The 25,204-nt window shown below is 43.1% G+C and overlaps 1 protein-coding gene across 1 annotated transcript in view; it reads right to left on the bottom strand.

The window, feature by feature from the left end:
• Positions 1-24,532, bottom strand: part of LOC121868749 (frizzled-4-like) — a 72,392-nt gene extending 47,860 nt beyond the window's left edge. The window contains exon 1 of the mRNA XM_042369626.1: positions 23,283-24,532. Within this exon, the coding sequence (XP_042225560.1) occupies positions 23,283-24,235 (953 nt within the window). The 5' untranslated portion in view covers positions 24,236-24,532. The remainder of the gene's footprint in view (positions 1-23,282) is intronic.
• Between the last annotated feature and the right edge of the window lie 672 nt (positions 24,533-25,204).

Raw genomic sequence — 25,204 nt, 5'->3', positions numbered from 1 at the left:
GGAATGATAAGATAAAAATTGACGAGTAATTGTTGTCCTCTGAGATGGACTTAACGTTTTTGGGGTCCAGCAGTGAGAGGTGGGCCAGCAGTGAGAGGTGGGCCAGCAGTGTGAGGTGGGCCAGCAGTGAGAGGTGGGTCAGCAGTGAGAGGCGGGTCAGCAGTGAGAGGTGGGTCAGCAGTGAGGTGGGTCAGCAGTGAGAGGTGGGTCAGCAGTGAGAGGTGGGTCAGCAGGAGAGGTGGGTCAGCAGAGGTGGGTCAGCAGTGAGAGGTGGGTCAGAGGTGGGTCAGCAGTGAGAGGTGGGTCAGCAGTGAGGTGGGTCAGCAGTGAGAGGTGGGTCAGCAGTGAGAGGTGGGTGGGTGGGCCAGCAGTGAGAGGTGGGCCAGCAGTGTGAGGTGGGCCAGCAGTGAGAGGTGGGTCAGCAGTGAGAGGTGGGCGAGCAGTGTGAGGTGGGTCAGCAGTGAGAGGTGGGTCAGCAGTGTGAGGTGGGTCAGCAGTGTGAGGTGGGTCAGCAGTGAGAGGTGGGCCAGCAGTGAGAGGTGGCCCAGCAGTGAGAGGTGGGCCAGCAGTGTGAGGTGGGCCAGCAGTGTGTGGTGGGTTAGCAGTGTGTGGTGGGCCAACAGTGTGTGGTGGGCCAACAGTGTGTGGTGGGTCAGTAGTGACAGGTACGCCAGGTGCAATTAACTGTTTGTTATTCGTGGGACAGTACAGGTAGGTAGGTCCCTCGCTTGCCATCTGAGTTGTGGGGGTTCGAATCTCGTAGGTGTATGTATGTATGTATGTATGTATGTATGTATGTATGTATGTATGTATGTATGTATGTATGTATGTAATAATAATAATAATAATAATAATAATAATAATAATAAAAATAAACGGTTTATTGAAAAAGTTTGCAGCCCGAAGGCTGAAAATATACATTGGACATAAATGACTTATTACATACATTGGTGGTTTAACAAAAGCCTTCATCAGAGAAAGGTGAAGTAACATACAGAGTAAGTGTGTGTGTGTGTAACTTAAATTTCGTTCACGTCAATCAACCATTAACACGAGCTATATAAATTCTCCTTGATATATGACACGAGCATTAAAAAAAAATCAATCTCAAGGAAGTAACATGTAGTAAATTGTTGTGAAGGAGACACGACTGGACAGCATGATATAAGCAGAAACACATAACACTGAAGTCTTTGACCAATGGTTTAAATCAGCCTTCACCATCGCCGCTCCGGGCCCTATAACCCCGTGTCTGTAACCCTGCACCTGACCCGGACTTTAACTTCAAATCAACTCAATAACCAATAAAAAAATTAACTAAACTAAATCATATATATAATATTAAAAGACAATGTTAGTAAGGATTATTATGAAGACAATATATATTCGCGTTATTTGAGATTAGTTGAGAAAAGTAAACTCGTCGGTACGTGAATATTGAGCAGGTGGTACGAAGGCGGTGTTAGAGTGTAAACAAAGTGTTGGGAGGTAAGCTACAGAGACATAAAACAGGGGGGATAGTTTCAAGCAAGAGCCTCGGGTTAACACTTTAGCCAGACTCCCGACAAGCGGGTGTGTGTGTGTAGCGGGGCCACGACACTCTGCAGACTCCCGACGCCCATGAAAGAAACGGCTTGTTAACTGTTTTCCTGACCAGTGAATGTAGATGTTGATAGTGGCGTGCCCGATACCATCTCCCGCCCATCAACCATAGCTTAAGTCTTTTTTCTTTCTTTACTTAATCTTCTCAAGTCGATGCAATAAATTATTTAATTCTTTGGGTAATTTTTTTAAGTTATATTTTGAAAAAAAGTTTGTTTATTTACTATATCGTATCTATATAGCCAGCCTCTCTCTCTCTCTCTCTCTCTCTCTCTCTCTCTCTCTCTCTAGGAAAAATTCGTGTAATCAAACCTAGTAACAATTAACTTTTTTTTGGTGAAATAGGAAGAAGTCACTTTATTTTTTAACAACTAATCGTCGTTGTATACAGATTAACTTGAATTTTCGAGATAGAAAAAGAAATTATCGAAGAGTTCGTAATTATCACATCACCACTATCTTCCCCTACCACACCTCACCCTTCCCCCACCAACACAGCCCCCTCCACATCACACCTCCTCTTCCCACCCCACTCCATTCTTCCCCACCCCACCTTCCTCCATCACACCTCCCACCTCCCCCATACTGGAGACGCCCGCCCATCATAGTCCTGGGCTAAGTCATGAATCAATCCCCGCCGCCCATTTTCTCTGACGGATGGTGAGGTCGAGTAGAACATTATGGACTCGCTCTAGTAAACAACTCACACCCAAGTGGCACATTGTCGCGTCCCTCACTGTTAACTTGGCCCAGGTCACTGTTAACTTGGTCCAGGTCACTTGTTAACTTGGTCCAGGTCACTTGTTAACTTGGTCCAGGTCACTGTTAACTTGGTCCAGGTCACTGTTAACTTGGTCCAGGTCACTGTTAACTTGGTCCAGGTCACTTTTAACTTGGCCCAGGTCACTTTTAACTTGGTCCAGGTCACTGTTAACTTGGTCCAGGTCACTTGTTAACTTGGTCCAGGTCACTGTTAACTTGGCCCATGTCACCGTTAACCAGTCACTGTTACACCATCCACAATCATTGTTTAAGAGGTCGCACTGTGATTTATCTTAACACTAACAAAAGGCTATCTATACACCGTGCTAAAACACGAAAGATAAATATTTGATAAACTACTGTAGCTACCGAGACTACAGAATATTTCAAAGCCCATGAAATATATTTGTCAGAGTTTCTACACTTTTTAAAATTTACAAAAACAAAAAAAGTAAAGAAAATAAAACAAAGTATAACAAGCAATCGGCTGTACAGGCTATCAGTGATAAGGTTAATCATAAGTTAACAGGCAGAGTTACCAAGGCGGGAATATACCCCTGATAATAGTGCCACGTGAGCAGTAGGTAAAGGGGTGAAGGGTGCTAGTGTCAAGAGCCTTAATTGCACTCTGCAGATTATAATTTTGTCCTCATAACCGATGATGAGGAATAATAAACATTTTCAGTGTAGACAGTATAGGTTAACAGTGTAACGGTGCAGGTACACAAACAATGTACATAGACAGTACAGGTATACAATGTTCCTAGACAGTACAGGTATACAATGTTCCTAGACAGTACAGATATACAATGTTCCTAGACAGTACAGGTATACAATGTTCCTAGACAGTACAGGTATATAAGAGAGAAGCAATGAAGGTTAACAAACAATATAACTAAGGTTTGGCATGACTGACTTATAAGGCTTGACATAATTAACTTTAGGCTTGGCATGGTTGAATTATTAAACAACGCCTTATGAGTCAATCGCGCCAAGCTTACAAGTCTATCGCGCCAAGCTTACAAGTCTATCATACCAAGCTTACAAGTCTATCATGCCAAGCTTAGAAGTCTACCATGCCAAGCTTAGAAGTGTTATGCCAAGCAGTCAATGTGCCATCGCGTCAAGCAGTCAATCATGCCAACCAATCAAGCCTTTAAAATCACAGCACAAGACAGAACGAGCAACAGGTGTGACTGACACTCGTGAAGGGGAACGTCAGCGCTGACAAGAGTGCCAATACTTCACTCTATAGCTCACACGAGAGAGAGAGAGAGAGAGAGAGAGAGAGAGAGAGAGAGAGAGATCAGCATATAGAATGAAAACCACCCAGTAAAGTTCACCATATTTGGCCTGACAAGTCATTGTTCACTCGACAACAGCTGGACCATCCGACCCTAAGGTACAGCATTTTAACATTGTCTTCCTGACACAGGCGGAAAAAAAGCAAAACAAAAGCACCTTGAAAAAAAAACATAAAAGATATATCGCATTATATATAAAAAGTATAATATAAAGGAGTATGTAAAAGATATATCGCTATATTATAAATCGTATTCTCCAAAAGATGTATAGCCTTCTTATGGCAAGTAATCTATCAAATATAAACAGTGATTAATGCAAAACTCATTATGGACATCGAATTTAAAATTACATTCACCCAAGAACGAGTTTTAGGAAAATAATAAATGCATTCCCAATCAAATAATTCAATAAGAAACCTGTTTTACATCATTCTCCAAATAAGCTTTCAACTTAGGAAGATTGATCGGCCAAACACACATCCCGCGGCCCGCATGTTGAGCTGAGTAAATATATTCATAAAACACCCAAACTTAATGACGGTTGTGTGCCTTGTTTGACCCCCGGGGTTGAGGAGATCCTCAATCCTTCGCGCCAAATCCTCCGCTATCTTTTTCGCGCCAAATTCTTAGTTAAGTTACTTTCGCGCCAATTTGTTTCTTTTACCTTTTGTGAGTCAAGTGGTTGTGAGTTTGTAAAGTGTGTATAGAAACGTCTTCACATAAAACACTTTAATTTTGTATCTTCTTAAAGAGCGAGGAGTATAAAGATAGCACAAAGTATCATTTAATCAACAATAGAGTGGCTGAGAGGGGATGCGCGCGCAGAAAGAAGTCGTAGGTTGACCACACGATAAATCTTGACTTCATGAATTTTACATCAGAGCCGCGCGAGACCAGCATATATACCGGCGCTGCCTCGGTCCACATACACAAAAAAGAAACAAAAAATATTCAACTCGTGTCTAACGAGGATATTGTTGAACGTAACAGTATATAGGGTAGATATAAAGTTAATATATATATAGTACTCACTCGTATATTCTCTAAATAACTAGCCTTAAACCCCGAGCACTATAAAATAACAAGTTTCACCGAGTTAACGAACCGTTACCAAAATTTGCAATTTAAATCTTGTTAGTTTGTTTACGAGTGAGAAGACACTAACAAAGAGACAAGATAAACAAAGTTGATATATGAAATAAAAGAGATACACACCAGAGAGGTAGTAGAGGGCAACCACATGTTTACGTCACAATCCTTCTTAGAATACACAAGCGGACAATAAGGACCATCACCCTACACTACACTCAACAATTCCTCACATTTAACTTTTACTGACTAACTGTGACGACATGTTAACTGGCTCGTTGAAACTACCACAAAAAAGAACTGACTGAAGCATTGTGAAGACGGTGACGAGACTGACTTAACAACACTCAGTTATAAAGCAGGAGTCTTTGAGGATTCAGGACAAGTGTTGAGTGACAAAGATACAGGACACACACACGTCGCTGGGTGAATATAAACCTAACTTGTTGTCTTAAGATAAAACAAGAAACGAAGATATATAAAAAAAACTAATTACACTTAACGTTCACTGACCGCTAGTTAGGAGACGAAATTATGTAACAGGATCTTGGAGGAAGACAAGTCCCGTACTGGAATTTTACCTGGTAATAAGCTGACTTATACGGTACAATCTCAAGTGTTAAGTTTATAATAATTCATAATGTTATTTTATTTTTGTTTGTTTTACTGCAAATAAATCAGTAAGGTGTAATCTTTATAATCTTGACTACAAAAGGAATAGCCATCGTATCACCTGAAGATTAAACACCCTAATGCTAACCTAACCTAACCTAATGCTAACCTAACCTAACCCCTAGGCAGCACTTTAACAGTATATGGGGGTGATAAAGTTAAGTTAGGTTAGGATAACGTTAGGTTTGTTAAGTCAGGTTAGGTTAAGTTAAGTTAAGAAAGCGTTAAGTCTGTTTAAGTCAGGTCAAGTTAGGTTAGGTTAACATACAAGTATTCAACCAACACAAAACAAAACTAATGGGTGACAAATCATCAGGTAATCTCATTATATAAATCTTTATGAACAAGAACCCACTGTTATACTACACCTGCCTCGTGTCTCAACATCCGCATGACTGAGCCAATCAAAAACACCATAAAAAATAAAAAAAAAATAACAAGGCAAGAATAACCTTCAACTAGTCACATTCCCAAACAAACCCAAGTTACTCCCCCCGTTATTGTTCCATTTACTTAGGGCAGTCTTAGGGTGATATCGGCTCCATTGTGGCTCCATGGCCTCTCGTCTTAGCTTTAAGTGAGCCAATTTACCTGTGTTGTTATGTAGGTAGAGTTTAAAGTAAGAGGAATGTTGACTTGTGATCCTTTGAGATTATTGAATGAGTATGGTATTGGCCTCGTGGGGTGGGACTGTATGGTGTTGGCCTCGTGTGGATTGTATGGTGTTGGCCTCTGTATGGTGTTGGCCTCGTGGGGGACTGTGTGGTGTTGGCCTCGTGGGGGACTCGTGGGGACTGCATGTTGGCCTCGTGGGGGACTGCATGGTGTTGGCCTCGTGGGGACTGCATGGTGTTGGCCTCGTGGGGGACTGTATGGTGTTGGCCTCGTGTGGGTTGTATGGTGTTGGACTCGTGGGGGACTGTGGTGTTGGCCTCGTGGGGGCTGGTGTTGGCCTCGTGGGGGACTGCATGGTGTTGGCCTCGTGGGGGGAGTGTTGGGGGGACTGATGGTGTTGGCCTCGTGGGAGAGAGAGAGAGAGGCGGTGATAGAACACTTGTCAGATGTTACCTCGCATGCAAATGACACTCTCTGCAGTGCACACGCCGTCGGGAGTCATAAGGGCGTTACTCTCGTTATCCTTAACTAAATAAACGTTCCTAAGGCTGTATACCATGCATAATAATAATAATGTTATCTCAGTCACTCTCTGCTGGAGGCTTGTGATTCCAAGGCTCTTATGGAGGTATGGCTAAGACGAATATACTCTCTCTCTCTCTCTCTCTCTCTCTCTCTCTCTCTCTCTCTCTCTCTCTCTCTCTCTCTCTCTCTCTCTCTCAATGGCGTATGGTAACTAACAACAAGGCGCTATCATGACCTTGATCTAATAAATTATCAGTATAAACAAGCAGGGAAAGGGCCTCCTGACAGTATACCCTGGTCAGTACACTCGCCTCGCTAATGTCCAGTCCTAGAGGAGATAACTATGGGCAATTGTTTACACCTGGTCATGAAGAGTAGCTACACCTGGTCATCAACTAAACTTCATGCAAATTCTTAGCGGCTATTACTACTATTATAGCCCTTGAGCCAACCAGCCCTTACCCTGCAGCCCTTATTATGCCTCCCAGGGCCGTGAGCCATCCCTAACTACGTCTCCCAGGCCCGACCAGCACAGTGAGGGGCATGCCTAAGTAAACACTGCACCTGCCCCTCATTACACGTCATTTGTAGGGACGACTCATGGTTAGTGAGTGAGTGTCTGTCTGTCTAAGTATGTGTGTGGGGGGAATAGCCTAAACGGGTGAGTGGATGTCTGTCTTTTTACGAGTGAACGGGTTTGATTTTCTGAGTCTGTGAATGAATGGATGTCTGTCTTTCTGTTAAGTCTGTGTTCGTGTGTGTGTGTTGGGGTGGTGATGAACGTATGTCCATGTCTGTGTGTAGAGGAGCAGGGAGGGAGGATGTTGGGGTGTGTGGACGTGTATTTAGCTCAAGTAGGTATAAAAGTCGACAATAAACTGAACACAAGATGTTTTAAGAGGAGGAGAAGGACGTGGCAAACCTTCTCCTATATTACTGTGTGGGTCAACACGTCTTCCAGCCTTCACCACACTTTACCTAACTCATGCAGATGTTGACTTAAACCTCTCCCCCCCCCCTTACCCCTTCCCTAGTGGCGAGCGAGTGAGTGAGCGCGCGCACACACACACAGTTTCGTTTCTGTGATGTGGTGATGAACTAGCGTGATGGAGGGTGGCCGAGAGAGGGAGGGGAAGAGTGTGTGTGTGTGAGGGAGGGATGAGAGTGTGTGTGAGGGAGGGATGAGAGTGCTAATAATGGAGTGAGAGAGTAATGGGAGGAAAGGGGTGTGTGGAAGAGAGGGGGGAGCTGGGAGGAGTGAGTGAGAGAGGGAAGAAGACACGGGGGGACGGAGTGGGGGGGGGGAGAGAGAGGGGTAGGTCCTCCTCCCCCTCCTGTGAGCGGCAGGTTGGGAGATGGATCGCCAGACTCCGTGAGGCCTTGTTACCTCTCCTCCCAACCCAAATATTTAAGCAGACCCTGGCTGGTCTGTGGCACGCTGCTGTTGCTGACCCACGACTCTGCTGCTGCTCCTACTGCTGACCCACAACACTGCTGCTGCTGCTGCTCCTGCTGACCCACAACACTGCTGCTGCTGCTCCTGCTGTTGCTGACCCACAACACTGCTGCTGCTCCTGCTGTTACTGATCCACAACACTGCTGCTGCTCCTGTTACTGACCCACAACACTGCTGCTGCTGCTCCTGTTACTGACCCACAACACAGCTGCTGTTTTCCTCTTGCTACTACTGTTCCACCTATCATTGTCCCCTGTTGCTGCTGGACAATGGTGATAGTCACTCAACACCGCTCACCACTGTCTTACTCTCGCCCTCTACTGCTCTCCCCGATTTTGAAGTAGCTGTTGGTGCTGCGGTGATATTACTGTTGTCACTGTCACTCACTGTTACCTGTTAATTGTATACTATATGCAGCAAATCCCAACACCTGGCGGATGATCTTCCAAACTCTGGGTTAAACCGAGTCAGCCATTTCCGATTAACCTGGGGTTCGAACATGTGAAATTTTACACACAAAAAAGACTAATCTCCCTTGATCATCTTAAACCAAGTGAATCAAGTTGCTGTAATCCGCGTTAAATCGGGGTTATCTTGGGGATTTATAGCGATGTTCATAAATCCTTCGAAATCCTGGGCAAACACCAGGATTAAGTCTAAACCTGCTCGGCAGCCAGGCGTCTTAGAAACAACCAATCAATCTTCAGAAGTCTTAAATATCAACCAATGAAATGCAAGTAACTAATTAGACAACCAATGAAAGACAAGCCCCCTTACACGACAACCAATCAATTTCGTCAACTCCTTGTCCAAAAAAACAATAAATTGTACAGGGAAAGAAACCAAAATGTGTGATAACGAGGCCATAAAGAAACCTGTTAAAAACGTGGTAGAAACCTGACAAACACCTTCCTGTTATCTATTAAATTTTCTGAAAATCCCAATACTATTATGAGAAACCTTATTAAAACCTAGACCCTATTAAAACCTATTATAAACAAGCACAGCGAAAGCCTTCAAAAACTCTATATACTTTAACCACATTTGTTAACTCATTACAAATCTAACTAGGGTAGGAAATTCCTTAAAAACTTTGACTGTAAACTTTAAAGACACTCAATGGAATCCTAGCTATACCTGTAAACCCAGAAACTCATAAGATAACTGAAGGTAAACTTAAATAATAATAAAAATACCGCTAATGACAGCAACAACAATAATAATAATAATAATAATAATAATACCAGTAATGACAACAATAATAATAATAATAAAGAGACGAGTCACTAGTGAGTATTGACAAACCAAACGAAGACTTGGTCCAAACTGGGAAGAGGTGACAGCCAGTAGTAATATTTAGTGTATGCTGACTCACTACTCATCCACGCCTCCCCGCTCCGTCTCGTCCCCTTCCCCCCCTCCTCCTCCTATGGACAGTGTCTAAGGGGGGAGGGGGGCTCTCCTTCACTGTATTAATTACCGTATATCATTTGCATTGAGGAAATATTTTAGTAATTTTAAGGGTCTTTTATAGAAACATTACATTCAGATATATTGATATTTAACGTGTGAATATTTTTTTTAAGTAAAATATCTGTTTTCCTCCAAAGCAGACATTCACCTTGGGAGGAAATGCCTGGAGGAGATTTGCCCCGTAGATCACGCACGCCCACACTATGGACATACCACTAAATGGAAAGGTTTCGTCACAATCACTGAGAAAGAGGCAAGGGGTACCTAGTCACTCAAGAGGATGGCTTAATTATATCGTTTGGTTAGGTTAGGAAATATCTTCAGACTAAAGTGATTCAAATATCTGTTCCCATCAAAACACCCAAGACGAGAAGTGGCTCTAATTAAACCAAACACATACCAACACTCACCCAAGACACCGACCATATAAGAAACTACACAGCCTTCCACCTGTCACCTCGTATCAGTACATGACCTCCTCCCTCCCCCTCACGGAAACACACTGTAAAGGCGGACGAATGAAAAACTCCGAAATAGATAAATCCATAACTCCAGCTTGTACTAAAATAATAATAATAATAATAATCCTACGGTACTTTCCAAACTCAACCTTGATATCAGAAACTGGTAATATAAAACTGTATGTAAGATTTTTCATTAAGTTTTTACGTTGAGAAAATTCAAGAGAGCGTAAGAGAACCCCGGGGCTTTTGAGTGTATTTAAGTGGTCGTTCTTGTATAAAATATTAACCATAGTGTACCCTGTAAATCAGAGAGACCCTCAACCCAAACATTTATAATATACCTTCAGACAGACGGCGGGGCATAATAAGGACAAACCACAAGTCCCATCTTAAGACACAAAATAAATAGAAAAATGTTGAACAATATAAACGTAAATAATTCATCAGTAAAGATAATAAGCCTAAAAGAAAAAGTAAACAGAAGGTGAATGGGATAATACTAATTCAGTGGCGACATCTTGAACCACCCTGTCTTAACACAAGGTATTGATGGATAGACGGATGGAGGGACGGACAGACACAGAGACAGACAGACAGAGACATGATCCCAGTACAGATACATGGCTAAAAAAACAAATAAAATCGACATTATTATAACTTCAACCTTCTTAGCTCTGAAATAATACGTGTCCCTCGGTTAGGTTAGGGGTTAAATTATCGTACTCGCGGGGTTAAATCATCGTACTTAAGGGGCTAAATCATCGTAAAAAAAATGGCTAAATAATACTCTCGGGATTAAATCATCATACTCAAAGGGTTAAATCATCATACTCAAAGGGTTAAATCATCATACTCAAAGGGTTAAATCATCGTACTCGAATGGTTAAATCATCGTACTCAAAGGGTTAAATCATCATACTCAAAGGGTTAAATCATCATACTCAAAGGGTTAAATCATCGTACTCAAAGGGTTAAATCATCATACTCAAAGGGTTAAATCATCATACTCAAAGGGTTAAATCATCGTACTCATCATACTCAAAAATCATCATACTCAAAGGGTTAAATCATCATACTCAAAGGGTTAAATCATCATACTCAAAGGGTTAAATCATCGTATTCAAAGGGTTAAATCATCGTATTCAAAGGGTTAAATCATCGTACTCAAAGGGTTAAAGCATCATACTCAAAGGGTTAAATCATCATACTCAAAGGGTTAAATCATCGTACTCAAAGGGTTAAATCATCATACTCAAAGGGTTAAATCATCATACTCAAAGGGTTAAATCATCGTACTCAAAGGGTTAAATCATCGTACTCAAAGGGTTAAATCATCATACTCAAAGGGTTAAATCATCGTACTCGGAGTTTGTCATCGTACTCAAGGGGTTGAAGGTAAGAGTGGATCACCCGTCATCCATCACCTGATACAGATCTTGACCAACAACAAGTACAGGGGAAAAAAATCCCTTTACAGATATATTACATGATAAACACGACCCGGTAAACACTCCACTCTATCTGTGTGTGTGAGTATCTTGAGTGTGTGAGTATCTGTGTGTGTGAGTATCTGTGTGTGTGTGTGTGTGAGTATCTGTGTGTGTGTGTGTGTGTGTGTGTGTGTGTGTGTGTGTGTGTGTGTGTGTGTGTGTGTGTGTGTGTGAGTATCTGTGTGTGAGTGTCTGTGTGTGTGTGTGAGTATCTCCTGTGTGTGTGAGTATCTCCAGGTGTGCGTATCTCCACCACGTACTACTTCATCACGTACTGATTCATCACACACAATCACCACTGTCCCTCTCACATACAGAAAGCTACATAACAATCCCACTCATTCACCAACAATCCCACTCACTCACCAACAATCCCACTCACCCCCTATAACACTTCTTGTGGTTGTGTGACACTGACGGGGAATATTTAAAGAGGCTGATCTCATTCCTCCATAAGTACGGAATCTAATGAAGAAATTGTTGACAATGTTTGGAGAAGTTATGAATGGTGGTGTAAGGGATGTAAATAATTGTTCACTCCCATCCACAGCAAGGAGGAGGAGGCGAGGAGGAAGGGGGGGGGGGAGAAGAAGAGGAAGAGTAGAAGGAGAAAGAATAGGAGGAAGACACATCGATAACAAGGGAAGGGACACACACACACACACACACACACACACTCAACAGTCAGGTAAGACAACTGGTAGGTAATTAACATTCAGGTGTGGAGGCAATATTGTCTTGGTTTCCTGAGCACTGCCTCTGCTCGCTGCCTCTCTAAAACTCAACTGCCTTCACTTAATAGGTCAGTACACGCTAAACCTTTCAACACCTGCGCTTGTATACACTATTCAAGGTAAGCTAGCAATTAATAAGTTCGGTTCACGTGAAGATTAGGCACCCTAGTTTGTTTTACCTGGTGATTAAACACCCTAATGCTAATTTAACCTAACGTAATCTAATCAAACCTAATTTAACCTAAACTAAGAGTCCATAATGTATTGATGGCATGCATAAATTTCTCTACAACAAACTCATCAAGCAACACGCACTCTTGTCATACTAAATAAACAAGAGGAAGAACTAATAGCTGGTGGTTATGACAGTACTCCCTCTGGTTAATATTTCACGTACTAAAATATTGACTCTTTACCTGTTGACCTCAAATAAGACTCAATATGACCCAAGACTACTACTATTACTACCAGTACTGCTACTACTAATATTAATGTTACTACAACTACTATGACTACTGTAATTACTACTAATATTAATGTTACTACAACTACTATGACTACTGTAATTATTACTACCGATACTACTACTATTACCACTAATAATATGACTACTACTAATACCACCAACATCATTACTACCACCACTGCCATCACCACTACTACTGTCACCACCACCATAACTACTACTACTACTACAGCAATCATAACCACCACTATCGCCACCATTCCTACTACTACTACCACCACAATCAACACCATCATCCTTTCCTCCCCACCATAACCATCCTTCATCCTCCTCTCACCTGACCAATCATCACCTGTAATTACGCCCCAAAGACTTACCCATCTTCCTACAGCTTCCAAACAGAGCGTCAGCCAGCAGTGAGCGTCCGGTAGAGCCATCCATCGCGGGATAATTGCGAGTGGCCGAAGATGTACGTTAGGAATGTGTGATTCACTAACCTAGGCAAGCTCTACCGGACACAACACCACCTGTATCCCCGAATTAAGCCACGCAGACCCATCACCCCTTACCGCTACGTCTAACCTCTCTCAACCTATGCTAAGAAAAAACTAACGTAGCTTCATCTAATCAAGCTTAAACTAGTACTGTCATAATATAAATCTAATCTAGCCTATCCAAAGCTAAGGCAATGTAGCGTCTTCTAGTCCGCGCTTAAATTTAACTTCAGGTAACTCGATTCTCATAGCCTGTAAGACAAACACCACACCCCCCAACACACACACACAATAACATCAATTCACATTCTTAAAGGACATTCTTCTATATCCTTTCTACCCTCCTAAGAATGACCATAAAATCCATACTAATCCTCTTTGACTGTGAAATGACACACACACACACATAGTGGACGTCAAGTCGTGACACACACAAAATACCGGAAGAGGAAGCCGATCTAGGTGAGGATTCTTAAAAATTTTGATATTCATTTCCTCTCATAACTGTAGATGAGAGATCACACCTTACCACTGGGCAGGTGTTCCGATAAAGTGAAGCGCATGAACCTGAGAATGTGAAGTACTTTTCCTGTCGCTCCTATGACCAACAACTGACAATAATGACCTAAAAAAAACGTCACATAACTCGGCTGTTCTATCCAACTCAACACGTAAGTTTCAATTAAGCGTCTGTGTATAACTTGGATGCTTTTATGGCCGCTAAGTTTTGGTTCAGGTTAAAGGGGAGTTATTTACTTAAGACTCGTCCTCACACATCCAACATATACAGTAAGGGTTGACCAGAAGCGCGATCCATTGAGACATTAGTTGAATCTTCCCCACACTCAACTCTTACTACTACGACGCCACTGACACATCTTGACTAGGGATATCACAATGGGGTAAAGACACACCTTTCCCTGACTATAATATCATAATATTTGTTCTAACTGGATGAATGTAACACTAGGAACCCCACACAAGAGATCCGGCATTAATCCACGAACGTCACTTTCCCAACCCCAGACAAGAGATCCGAATTCAGATATAAACGAATCCATTTACGCACACCAGGACCAAGAACATTCACAATGGTTCCAAGAATCAACAAGTGAAGCCTACACCACCACCCCCCCCCTCTCCCACCAGCCAGGCGATAACTAGTGGTGCTTGAAATTACCTCTCTCAATTGTCGTTTCGAGGAACCTTGACGCCATTTTTGTTTTTGTTTTTTGTATCGCACGGATCATCTTGTTCAATTCACGGCTTTGTGTTCTGTAATTGTTGGTATTTCCTTTACATCCAGAACTGTGTCGTAAGTCTGCCCACCACACTCTATTTAACTGTCCACCACACACTTTTTTTTTTAACTATTCACCACGCACTCTAACTGTCTACCACACTAAGAACTAAATATTAAGTGTGTCTGATAAGTTAAAAGCTTCCTTACAACACTGCACTTAGTTTATCAGTTACGGATGTTGTTAGTTAAGTTTGACGCAGCTTAATAATAATAATAATAATAATAATAATAATAATAATAATAATAATAATAATAATAATAATAATAATAATAATAATAATAATAATCCAAACCCTTATACTACTACTACAACCATCGCCTCCCTCACTAGGAATAATAATAAGCAAACTGAACACCACCAGGGCAGAGGGCGACTGACAGTGTACAAGTCTCCATCTCTTTTGGTGGACCACGGTGCGGGACCTGGTGTTGCAGGGTATACACTATGTTCTGCTTTGTGTATATAATAATGGTCAAGACGAATTTAGTTGCCTTGAGATAAATATCCTTAAGTATAACGCATACCTAAACCTCTATATAGTTAGGTTCCGTATAGTGACACTCGTTATGATGGTGTTACTTGTTGCACCCGACAATACTTATACTAAACACTGCTTGTAACATTCATTGGTCTCTATTTATAACCCTGAAAACTGAGCAGCGTGTTGACCTGACTTTTAATTGAACTCGCACCCGAATGAAAACATACGTCTTATGTATGTAACATGTATGCATGTATGTATGCATGTATGTATGTATGTATGTATGTATGTATGTATGTATGAATCTATGTATATAACTGCTGCAGTGCCACACAGTACACAACTGCTGCAGTGTCATAGTTTTTTTTTTTCAACGTTTATAAACACTTAAGAAATTTCCCTAAAAAAAAATCTCATAAAACTAAGTCCATTTTATGAGTCCTTCACGTAAAATCTTGACAATTATGGTTCGCTCAAATCTAGAGAACAACCCACAAGTTTAGTCCATACAATTATCACTGTGGGGGAGTAGGGGGGAAGGAGGTAGTGACGGCTCCTCCACATTCTTGTTATGTTGATCACTGCCGCCCCTCTCACTCCCTGGCCGCCATACTCTCACTCCCTGGCCGCCATACTCTCACTCCCTGGCCGCCATACTCTCACTCCCTGGCCGCCATACTCACACTGCCTGGCCGCTAGACTTAAAGGGATGGTTGAAGTATGGACAATGTGACGACATTGTGTGGGAAAGAGACGGGCTAAATTCGAGACGCAGGCCCTTAACACGGCCCGGGCAGTGAACAATCGACAACAGAACACAGATTCAATAAGCTCGGGAGAGTTGGAATCTCCCAAACGTAGAATTAGAATAAAGTAATAATCCGAAAAAAAGATGTTTTCTCAGTAGAACTCAACTACAAGTAAATCAAGACGATACCAGGGACGAGAAGACCAGTTCTTTAGAGATGTTTTCAGCTAAAGACAGAGAAATGCCAGATGAAGAGGATGTTAAGTTACCAAACGTTCTCTAGACGTACGCGAACTTGTAGGAGTATTTTTACGTTTTTCAATAATTCCAAGAAGAAATTAAGACAGACAGGGAGTCATGAGGAGAGAGGAGTTTCATGGTCTGATACGCCCTATCTGAGGCACGACACGCGTTACAGCACCAGCGATTGAACCTGTACTGAGAAGTGAAAGATTTAGTAGAAGATGGGATGTCAAACTCCATCCTGGCCAAGATGACCTCCACCTTGCGGTCAGTGGACTCGAGTTACAGAAAAATTAATGCCAGGAAGACCACCGAGCCTTCCTAAGACACTACAATAAGTTTCTAGATTCAAGTGGGAGGGACTGATAGTGGTCGCTACCAATCAGGAGACAGAGATGAGATTATGATCGGTCGACCCTAAAGGAGCAGAGACAAAGGTTGGAGATAAAACAGAAATCGAGTGTCAGATGAATATTCGTGACGACCAGGAACTCGACCTGAGAGTGTGATTATTTGTTCAAGATCGTCGAGTGGGGAGAAAGGGCCTCGAGTCCACTAGAATCCTCCACAATAGAGCCGAGCCATTCTTTGTAGTGTAGACTGAATTCCCCAACAAAGAATTTCAACGCAGGTGTGTGAAGAGACCAACTTCTCGTGGCAAGAGGTTAAGTAGTTGAATAGTTCCACGTAACTGAGGGTGTTGGGTGCAAAGTAAACACAAAGGTTATAGAGAACCGCAGTAATTTTAAGACTCAGAAGGCATCGGGATTTGGTGATTTAACATCTAAGTGGTGAAGAATTGGTGCACTGGCGTTAAAGCAGACACAAAAACACAACTTTAGAATTGGAAACTGAGGTGTAAGTTTATGTATAAAGTTAGTAATCTGGTAAGTTGGAAGGGAGGGGAGGGCTACACACACACACGCGCGCACACACACACACACACTTGGGTTTCAGATGGGAGGGAAAAGTTAACAGATGTAGAGACATTTTCTACAGAGAGGAGATTAAAAGAGGTGAGGATATTGCCAATTATGGGTAGTCCTCCCTCTGTACGTCGGAGGAGTCAGTCTACATGTCAGGACTGTTGTGGTGTCCTCCCAGCATGTGAGGAGAGAGAAGGGGGTGTGGTTGTGTGTGAGGTTCTGCCTGTTGAGTGGAGCTATATAGGGTGTGCAGGTGTGTACACAGGAAAAAAACTGCGTAAGTGAGAACGCCAATGGCTTGAAACCACTCAATATTACCACATACGTTTACTTAACAGGCTCAACTGGTTAATCAAAACCACTTAGAAAATTATCTTACAATTGAAAAATACACAATGATTGTCAACTATCAAAGCTCTTTATGACCATGATGCAATAAACCACATCCTGAGTGACCAAACATACAGCAAACTTAGCGTTAATATATACAATTATTCACTAAAAAGGCGATTTTTTTGTGAATATCAAATGAACAACAGCGTCATAAACTGTCGTTGTAAACACGTTAGGAAAGCTAACCAAAGGTAACGTAACCAAACTAAACCGGAGTCGATACAAAACAGTGGTGGTGGTGCGCGTGACAGTATTATAGATGTGTAGCACCAGCACAAACGGCCACCAGTACACACATCTGGGGCTTCCACTTCCTCCCGCTGCTGCACTCTCACGGATTCTTCAACCAAGTTTTCAACAAATCAACTCAAAAGTCGAAGGTAGAAATAATTTAAATATTTAACAAAAATAAATAAGCAAATATAAAAAAAAATCTGGTCACTATTTGGTGCTATTATAGTATGCGGTCTACCGAGCTGCAGTTGGTCTACCGGGATATTTACACTGTAGCGTCCAGTAAACATCCCGGTATAGTGGTAGATCACCTCCCGCTCGCATACCCCAGTGTAAATATCCCGGTAGACCGCACACTATAGTAGTACCACCATTGTTGATACAAAACTTTAATACATTGGACATTTAAAAACACCAACAATAATTTATTTAGAACTCTGAACTAACATACTGGCTGTCGTATCACACGTCTTTAGCCATTTTTTGCCCGAGATGAACAAGGTGTGATGGGATGAACATGGCGTGGTGGTAAGGTGGACCAGGAGTGATGAGGTGGCCCAGGCGTGGGGAAGTAGACCAGGAACGGTGAGGTGGACCAGGAGTGATGAGGTGGACCAGAGCAGTGAGGTGGACCAGGCGTTGTGAGGGACTGGCCGCCAGGACTAGTAGAGCCAGCAGCACACTTGAACTTGATGACCATATTAGGAGCAGCGCGAGGCTGAGACAACAGTGAGGGTAGTAGCTCCCTCCCCTCCCCTGTGTATGGTCAGTCAGGTAAAACTCTTTGTCTCTACCCAATTTGTCGGTGTCCAATTATTGCATCACATCTAAACGTAAGTGAAATGACTTTTTTTAGCATAGTTATGTCTCCTATATGTCATCCGTACGACCAGTTGCTAAGATAACCCAAGAAGCAACCGTAGAGATGAATCTTCTTTAACTTTGAATTGTTGACGACTAGTGTTGTGCTAACCTGGACAAGGCGCTTCAAGACCTTAGTTGTTAAAGCAGAGTAATACATTATAACAACAACATCAACTTGTCGGGTGGTCACTGAAGACGACCTGTAATCCGAACCCGTCCAGCTGCGCCAGACTTTGAGGAAATAATTTAACAAGAAATAAAAGAATCTTCAATACTTCTATCTGGACAAATGGATACTTCAGTGACACAAGAAATTACTCTATTTTCTACGCGTGATTTTTGTTAACTTTGTAACATTCATTTTTAGTTAGTCAGACCATTTCGCGTTGTTTTAAGACTAGGTCAGTGCACTGTAAAGTTTGATAACCGAACTGCCACGGTGTTCCAGGGTATTACCATAAATTTCACAAGGCAATTGTCTGTATATACACGCAGATGAAGCCACAAAGTAAGAAATGAAGGACTCGCCTGAACGATACACTCCAGCATCACTATGTTTACTGCCGTGACTGGTTCGTGTTCACCAAGCTACAATTATTCTTTTCTTTTTCCTGTGTTCTGTCTGTATCTTGATTGACCTCGTGTCTACCGTGAAAACGAACCGGGTCTTTTAAGTCTCACAGCTCCATCTGTGACCAAACTTTCCGGGTGGTTATCTGATCAACCAGACTCTTGCTGGCCCTAGACCTCTGACCCTCAACAGTCTATCAGTAATGTCGGTTCTAGAAAGTAGTTATTACTTCACGAAGATATTTTGTATTCTGTTTTTGCATCATTCGAGGTGTTAATATAAAATGTGCGTGAAAAATTACGCAGCTATTGATGAAAATTCTTTACCTAACACCTCATAATACCTTACCGGTAAACCACGAGCGTATTTTAGAAATTTATCTTAACTCTTAAATAACCTTTGTGTTGAAAAATCCACCCGACCATATTCCTTAAGAGGAAAACTAAAGTAGTATTAATCTGGCGGATTTCAAGATTCACATATTAACTCTTCCCCGCAGAAAAATACTAATATTGGTAAAAAAAAACATCTTTAAAGTTTCTTGAGGGGACCGAACTATACAAGGAGGTTTAAACAACAGACAATATCCTATCATGCGAAAAACTTAAGGTCAATAAGACGTGTCCTCATTGGGCGTCTACACCTACTGTAGAAGCTTCAGGAGTATAGGTTCGGAACTGGTCAACCCTCTCTCCCCCAAGGCACTGTTCTCTACGCTACAATTTGTACAAGATGCGCATCATTAAGCTGTCACACTTTATTTTGATACTTCTGGAAAATAAAAAAAATACCATCCTTGTGTCTCCAATTATGTACTAGTCACACTTGATTTGTCCACTCGTGCTGGGACGTGGTGAAGAGGTATGTGCGTGGCATACGGAATTTTGCACCAGGCCTGGAAGCTTCAAGACACAATTATATAATCTGATCCTGCTCATGATAATTTGATGTGTTTGCAACTGCACCTGGGAACATATTTCTGTCGTTATACAGGACCTGTCTGAAGAAGTGTGGTCTTTTGCGCGTTATGCAGGCTATGTAGTTGCATCCCCCCACCCCCCTCAAGTTCTTGTCGAACCCGTTTCTCGGTTAAGTCTCATAACCTGTGTTGTAACGTTTTTTGAGGAAATTGAACATGTGTATCATATCTCGTCTGCTCCTCCTCCCATGACTCCCAAAACACAGAGGGTTTCCAGCCTTAAAAATTTCTCACATTTTTAGTTTGTTTTCCTCCCGTTCTTCCTCCTTCGGGTGGCCCAAACTGAGTCAGCATGCAGTATAGTCATTGATTCTTATATATCATTAAGCAGTCTGAAATGTATAAACGTTTTCTTGACTACAGTGTCGCGACTCTATACGTAAAATTTATACGTTGAAAAAATCGTTGTCAAATCATTATGTTTCTAGATGCACGTTGTTCCCACCATCATCCACTGTGCGTAATAAAGACGACCAAACTAGAATGTTAACGTTTGACAATGTCTAAGCCGAGACACTATGTCCCGCTTGCAGTAGTGTATCGTTAATCCCCGCAGCTGACATCGTTGCCCGGATCCACAAGAATGAAAGGCATCTTGTCCCTTTTATTGTTGTTTTGAATGCAAGGACTCGGTGAAAACACAAGAAGACTATCACCCTTATCAGCATACGTCGCCACTTCACCACCACTTCACTACCACATCAACGACCACTACTTCACTAATACCACATCAACGACCACTACTTCACTAATACCACATCAACGACCACCACTTCACTAATACCACATCAACGACCACCACTTCACTAATACCACATCAACCACTTCATAAATTCAACTTCCCACCATTTTCCACTTCTCTCCCGGGTATTACCTTATACAGAATAGCAGCCTGTGACTTCCCTCTCTCTGGTTGCACTTCTTCCTTAATCACACGACAGGAATCGGAGGAATACTGGTTTGTTGACATCCGGCATACCTCCATAATGGCGAGAGCTATCCCGGCTGACATTGACGACAAGAAATAGGTGCAAGGGACCATAATTTTACGACGGCTGAGGCTTGGGACTGACAAATATATGATAAGGTCGTGATAAGACGACTAACTTCATTGATAACAACTAACCTATTGCCCCCCCCCACCCCACCCACCTGTTCTGGAATCTTCCATCACCTTACCACTGTTTGAGGCTATTTTACCTCTACTACTAGCTACGATATCTCCCTCTTCTAATAGCTACAGTTCCTACCTTTACTATTAGCTACAGTTCCTCCTCCTCCTACTACAAGCTACGGTATCTTCCTCTACTACTAGATAGTTCCTACCACTAGTACTTGCTACAGTACCTTCCTCTACTACTAGCAACGATACTTGCCTCTGCTACTAGCTTCGATACCTGCCTACTACTATTACTACGATACCTCCCTCTATTACTACAATACCTCCCTCTACTATTACTACGATATTTCCCTCTATTACTACCATACTTCCTTCTATTAGCTACTATACCTCAATATACTACTAGCTACAATACCCCTCTCTACTACTAGCTACGATACCCACCTCGGCGACTAGCTGTGGTACCTCCCGAATACTAAATGTGGTACCGTACCAAATCAAAAACTTATACCAAACAAAACCAACCAAGACGCTTATGCTACAGTGTACAGTACAAGTATGGTCTTCAATGGAGATAGTTCAATTCAATTTCAATTATTTATTCCTTGATAGAGGAAGCGGGATCCTAGTGCTGTCACTAGGTACCCCTGTACAATGACACCAGAAGCATCTGGCAAGTGTGACAAGTATATACAGTATAAATATTATAAAGGGGCTTCCTAAGCCTAAGGAAGGAAGGATATTCCTTTAACACATAATCAATGTTATTTACATAATATCTGGCCAGTATGGGGAGGATCATCGTGTCTCCGTCAGGGGGTCGAGGAGTGGTGGTCCAGCAGGCGTCACGGAAGCGTTGTGTGTGGGGACATCTTAGGAGGTAGTGGATAAGGGTGCTGCTGTCGGGTCTTCTGCATAATGCACAAGAATGGAGATAGTTTATTAACCCTTGTATACGTCTCTCTCTCTCTCTCTCTCTGCTGAATAAAATCCCCTGACGTTAGCCAAATATAGTGTTAAAAGTGGCGTCCAGTAGTGAAGTGGTCAAGCGTCTATAATAGGGTTTGTTATTAAGCTAATCACCAACAATTATAAAGTAATTTAATAATAAACTTCGGTGCAAGTTACCAGTCGTGTTGGACCACCTGAAGATTAAACACCCCAACGCTACCTGGGGTGGGGGGGGGTTAAAGTTAGGGTGGTTAATTTTTAGGTGAATTAAGCTAGGGGTTAATCTTCAGGTGATCCAAATTACAGAGAGATTAGTAAAGGTTAGGTTAGGTTAGTTTAGTTTACCTAATTTGGGGATACCTAGAGAGCCTTATCATCTTAATGTAACTTTCCCCACGCTATATATTATGCTAACATTTCTGTTTCAAAGAAGTGGTTACAGTTCCGTCACCACAACCTCTGGAACCAAGACACCGTCGACGCACGCCTGGCATCCTGGTATAATTTCGCGGTTGTAAAAAAAAAAATGAATGAACCTCGGGAATGTTACATGTGAAGTAAGCAGAGCCGAGGAGGGGGGGAGTAAAGTATCCACGGAGCCCTAAAGCAAGGGACTCCACAGACGGAGGAGTGTATACCCAGGAAGTAGGACTCGGTTGACGGAGTGTTAGTCTCATCACAGGATTCGGTCAACAGGGTGGTATAATCGGTCAGTGGACTGGTATACCGACGGACTGGTATAACCTAGATCTATAGCTCCGATAATGGAGTTGTAACTAATGTTTTAGCGCAGTGTTAATAACTTTTAGACGGTTAGGAAACAGAGGGTAACGCTCAGGTGTAGGAGAACATCACCTTAACCCCGCTATATCATGACCCGGAGTATGTCATTGTGAACCTGTTTAGTGGCTCACACAAAATATTGTGGCGGACGTGAACTTATAGTACATAATTTACTGCCATCATCACCTCGAATTCATTACTCATTACTCCTTTTGTTATTATTTGATGCTAGAGAGTTAAAAGGCCAGTTGGGGGAACAACTGTTAAAATTAAAGCAATTGAAGATTTATCGTTACTCCATGCAGATGACCTGGTAACCTGACGTGACGTGTAAGGGGGAAGACCCACTTGTGACCCGTCAATCCAGGGTTAAGGTTGGCTTAACAGAATATTCCAGTATATCGAAATTACTCCGGCTTGGAATAAATCTGGACAAAAGGTCAGCAAATTGGACGATATAACTAGAGAATACTGACGTCTGTCTCTACTGGGGGGCTCCCTAGGGTTAGGAAAGTGAAGGTTGGGTACACAGTACTTACCATACGGAGGCGGCGGTGGTGAAGTAGTAGAGGAGGAGAAAGACGAGGGCACAAGTAGTGTGCAGGGCGCCCTCCGTCACGGCCACCACGCCCAGCTCGGGGTCTACATGGCAGGTAACACGACCAGGACCTGCCACCAGGCGCACCAGGTAGCCAACCGCCACCAGGTTGTAGCACAGCGCCAGGTGCACCGCCGCCCGCTCCGGGTACCTGAAGGCGGCTGCGTCTAACAAGAAAGACAGCACTGTGAAGAGGGTGACGGCGAAGCACACCACTGCCCAGATGGCCATCCACACCCCCGCGAACGACTTGTCGCTGCTATTGAAGGAGATGTTGGCCTGACAGAGCGGCGCGCACGTGCCAGTAGCGTTGATGTAGCGGTACTTGTGGGCGTGGGCGTAGTGGCTACACCTTCGGAGCGGCTGAGGGCGTGGGGAGGTTGTGGGTGGGGCATGGGGCGGCATCTTCTCCCCGGGGCCTTCCATACACATGTGGTCCTCGTTGTTTTCTGGTGGGAACCTGGAGCAGTTGAGGAAGGGCGGCCAGGGGTAGCCCAGCTCCGCCATCACGGGGGCGCACCTGTTCCTTACTGTCTCACACAGGTCCCTGCACGGGCCGATGGGCGTGGGTACCTGAGGCGTGCACATGGGCGTGTATATGGAGCACAGGAAGAACTGGAGTTGAGAGGAACAGCCATACTGAATGAGCGGCTTGAAGGAATTGAGGCGCGACTCTGCGTCCTTCTGCAGCTCTGTACCCACCAGGTTGGGCATGGAGGTCAGGTTGTACCCGACGTCGCGGCAGGCGGCCAGGCGGATGGTCTCACAGCGCCGCGGTCCTCCTGGGTGATCCTGTGACATCACCACGGGGTAGTCCGCCCACGCCCCCGATACAGCACAGGCCGCCCACACGCCCACAACCACCCATACCAGGGCGTTGGTGGGCCCCGCCATGATGGAGCCGCTGTTATCTGAGCATCTGAAGGAGGCCCACCGCGGCTCACTCCTGCTGCCCCACCACCACTAACATTACCTCTTCTGCCCACTCTAGCACTCCCCAGCACGGCTAACACCTCCTAACACTGTCACTGACACATTTCACTTCGGGGTTCACGTTTCAACTTCTGATAAAGGCACTCAACATGGCACAAACCCCGATCATGAGAGCAAATGAGAAGAGTGCGGTGCGTAGGGACATACAGCTTCCCTCTCCGGCAGCCAGTTGGCAAATACAATGAATGTAGTGTTGGCAGCGTTGAGAGACGCGACGCCCCGCCCCTCTCGCGCCACACAGCCTTATGATTGGTCGCGCTGCCGCTTCCCAACACCTCATCATCTGGGATTTGTTTTTTTGCATTGTGATTTTTCCCTAAGTATATTTGAGTGGCGCATAGGAATATTAACGTTGCTTATTTAAATCTTGTAAATTATAGAGGTCTATAAAATTCATAGAACATAAAATCAAAGCGATAACTCTTGACAAAGGAAATATTGATAATGAAGTCAAAGACAAAGGTGATAGTTTCGGACAAGTGTAGAGGCCAGTTAAGTGAGCGTGCTATGCAAACTTGGCATTCTCAGTCGTGCAAATTTCGCATAATGAGCGCGAGTGGACGCTGCATCACAATGTAAATAAAAGTTCACTCAATCGCACTTTAACTGTCTCTAGCGCTTGGAAACTGCATTCCGGTGTCAAGTCTTCTAAAATGCAGTTCTGATTATGCCCTGCTCCTCGTCGTAAAGGTGTTGCTATCAGTGAGTAAATATTTACTTGAGATATAAGATGAATTATTGCGCCGTTTTACCACTCAAATCATAATTTATTACTACAATTAAAGCTAAGAACGTTTTATGTGGATGAATAACACATGGGGAAGTCTCAGCAAGAAGTGCTCACTCTTAACCTTTCTTTAACCCGAGTAT

Source organism: Homarus americanus, unplaced genomic scaffold (assembly GCF_018991925.1).
Source record: "Homarus americanus isolate GMGI-L3 unplaced genomic scaffold, GMGI_Hamer_2.0 scaffold30535, whole genome shotgun sequence".
Taxonomy (NCBI): domain Eukaryota; kingdom Metazoa; phylum Arthropoda; class Malacostraca; order Decapoda; family Nephropidae; genus Homarus; species Homarus americanus.
Note: the sequence above shows the minus strand (reverse complement) of the source record. Positions and strands in the feature narration are given on the sequence as shown.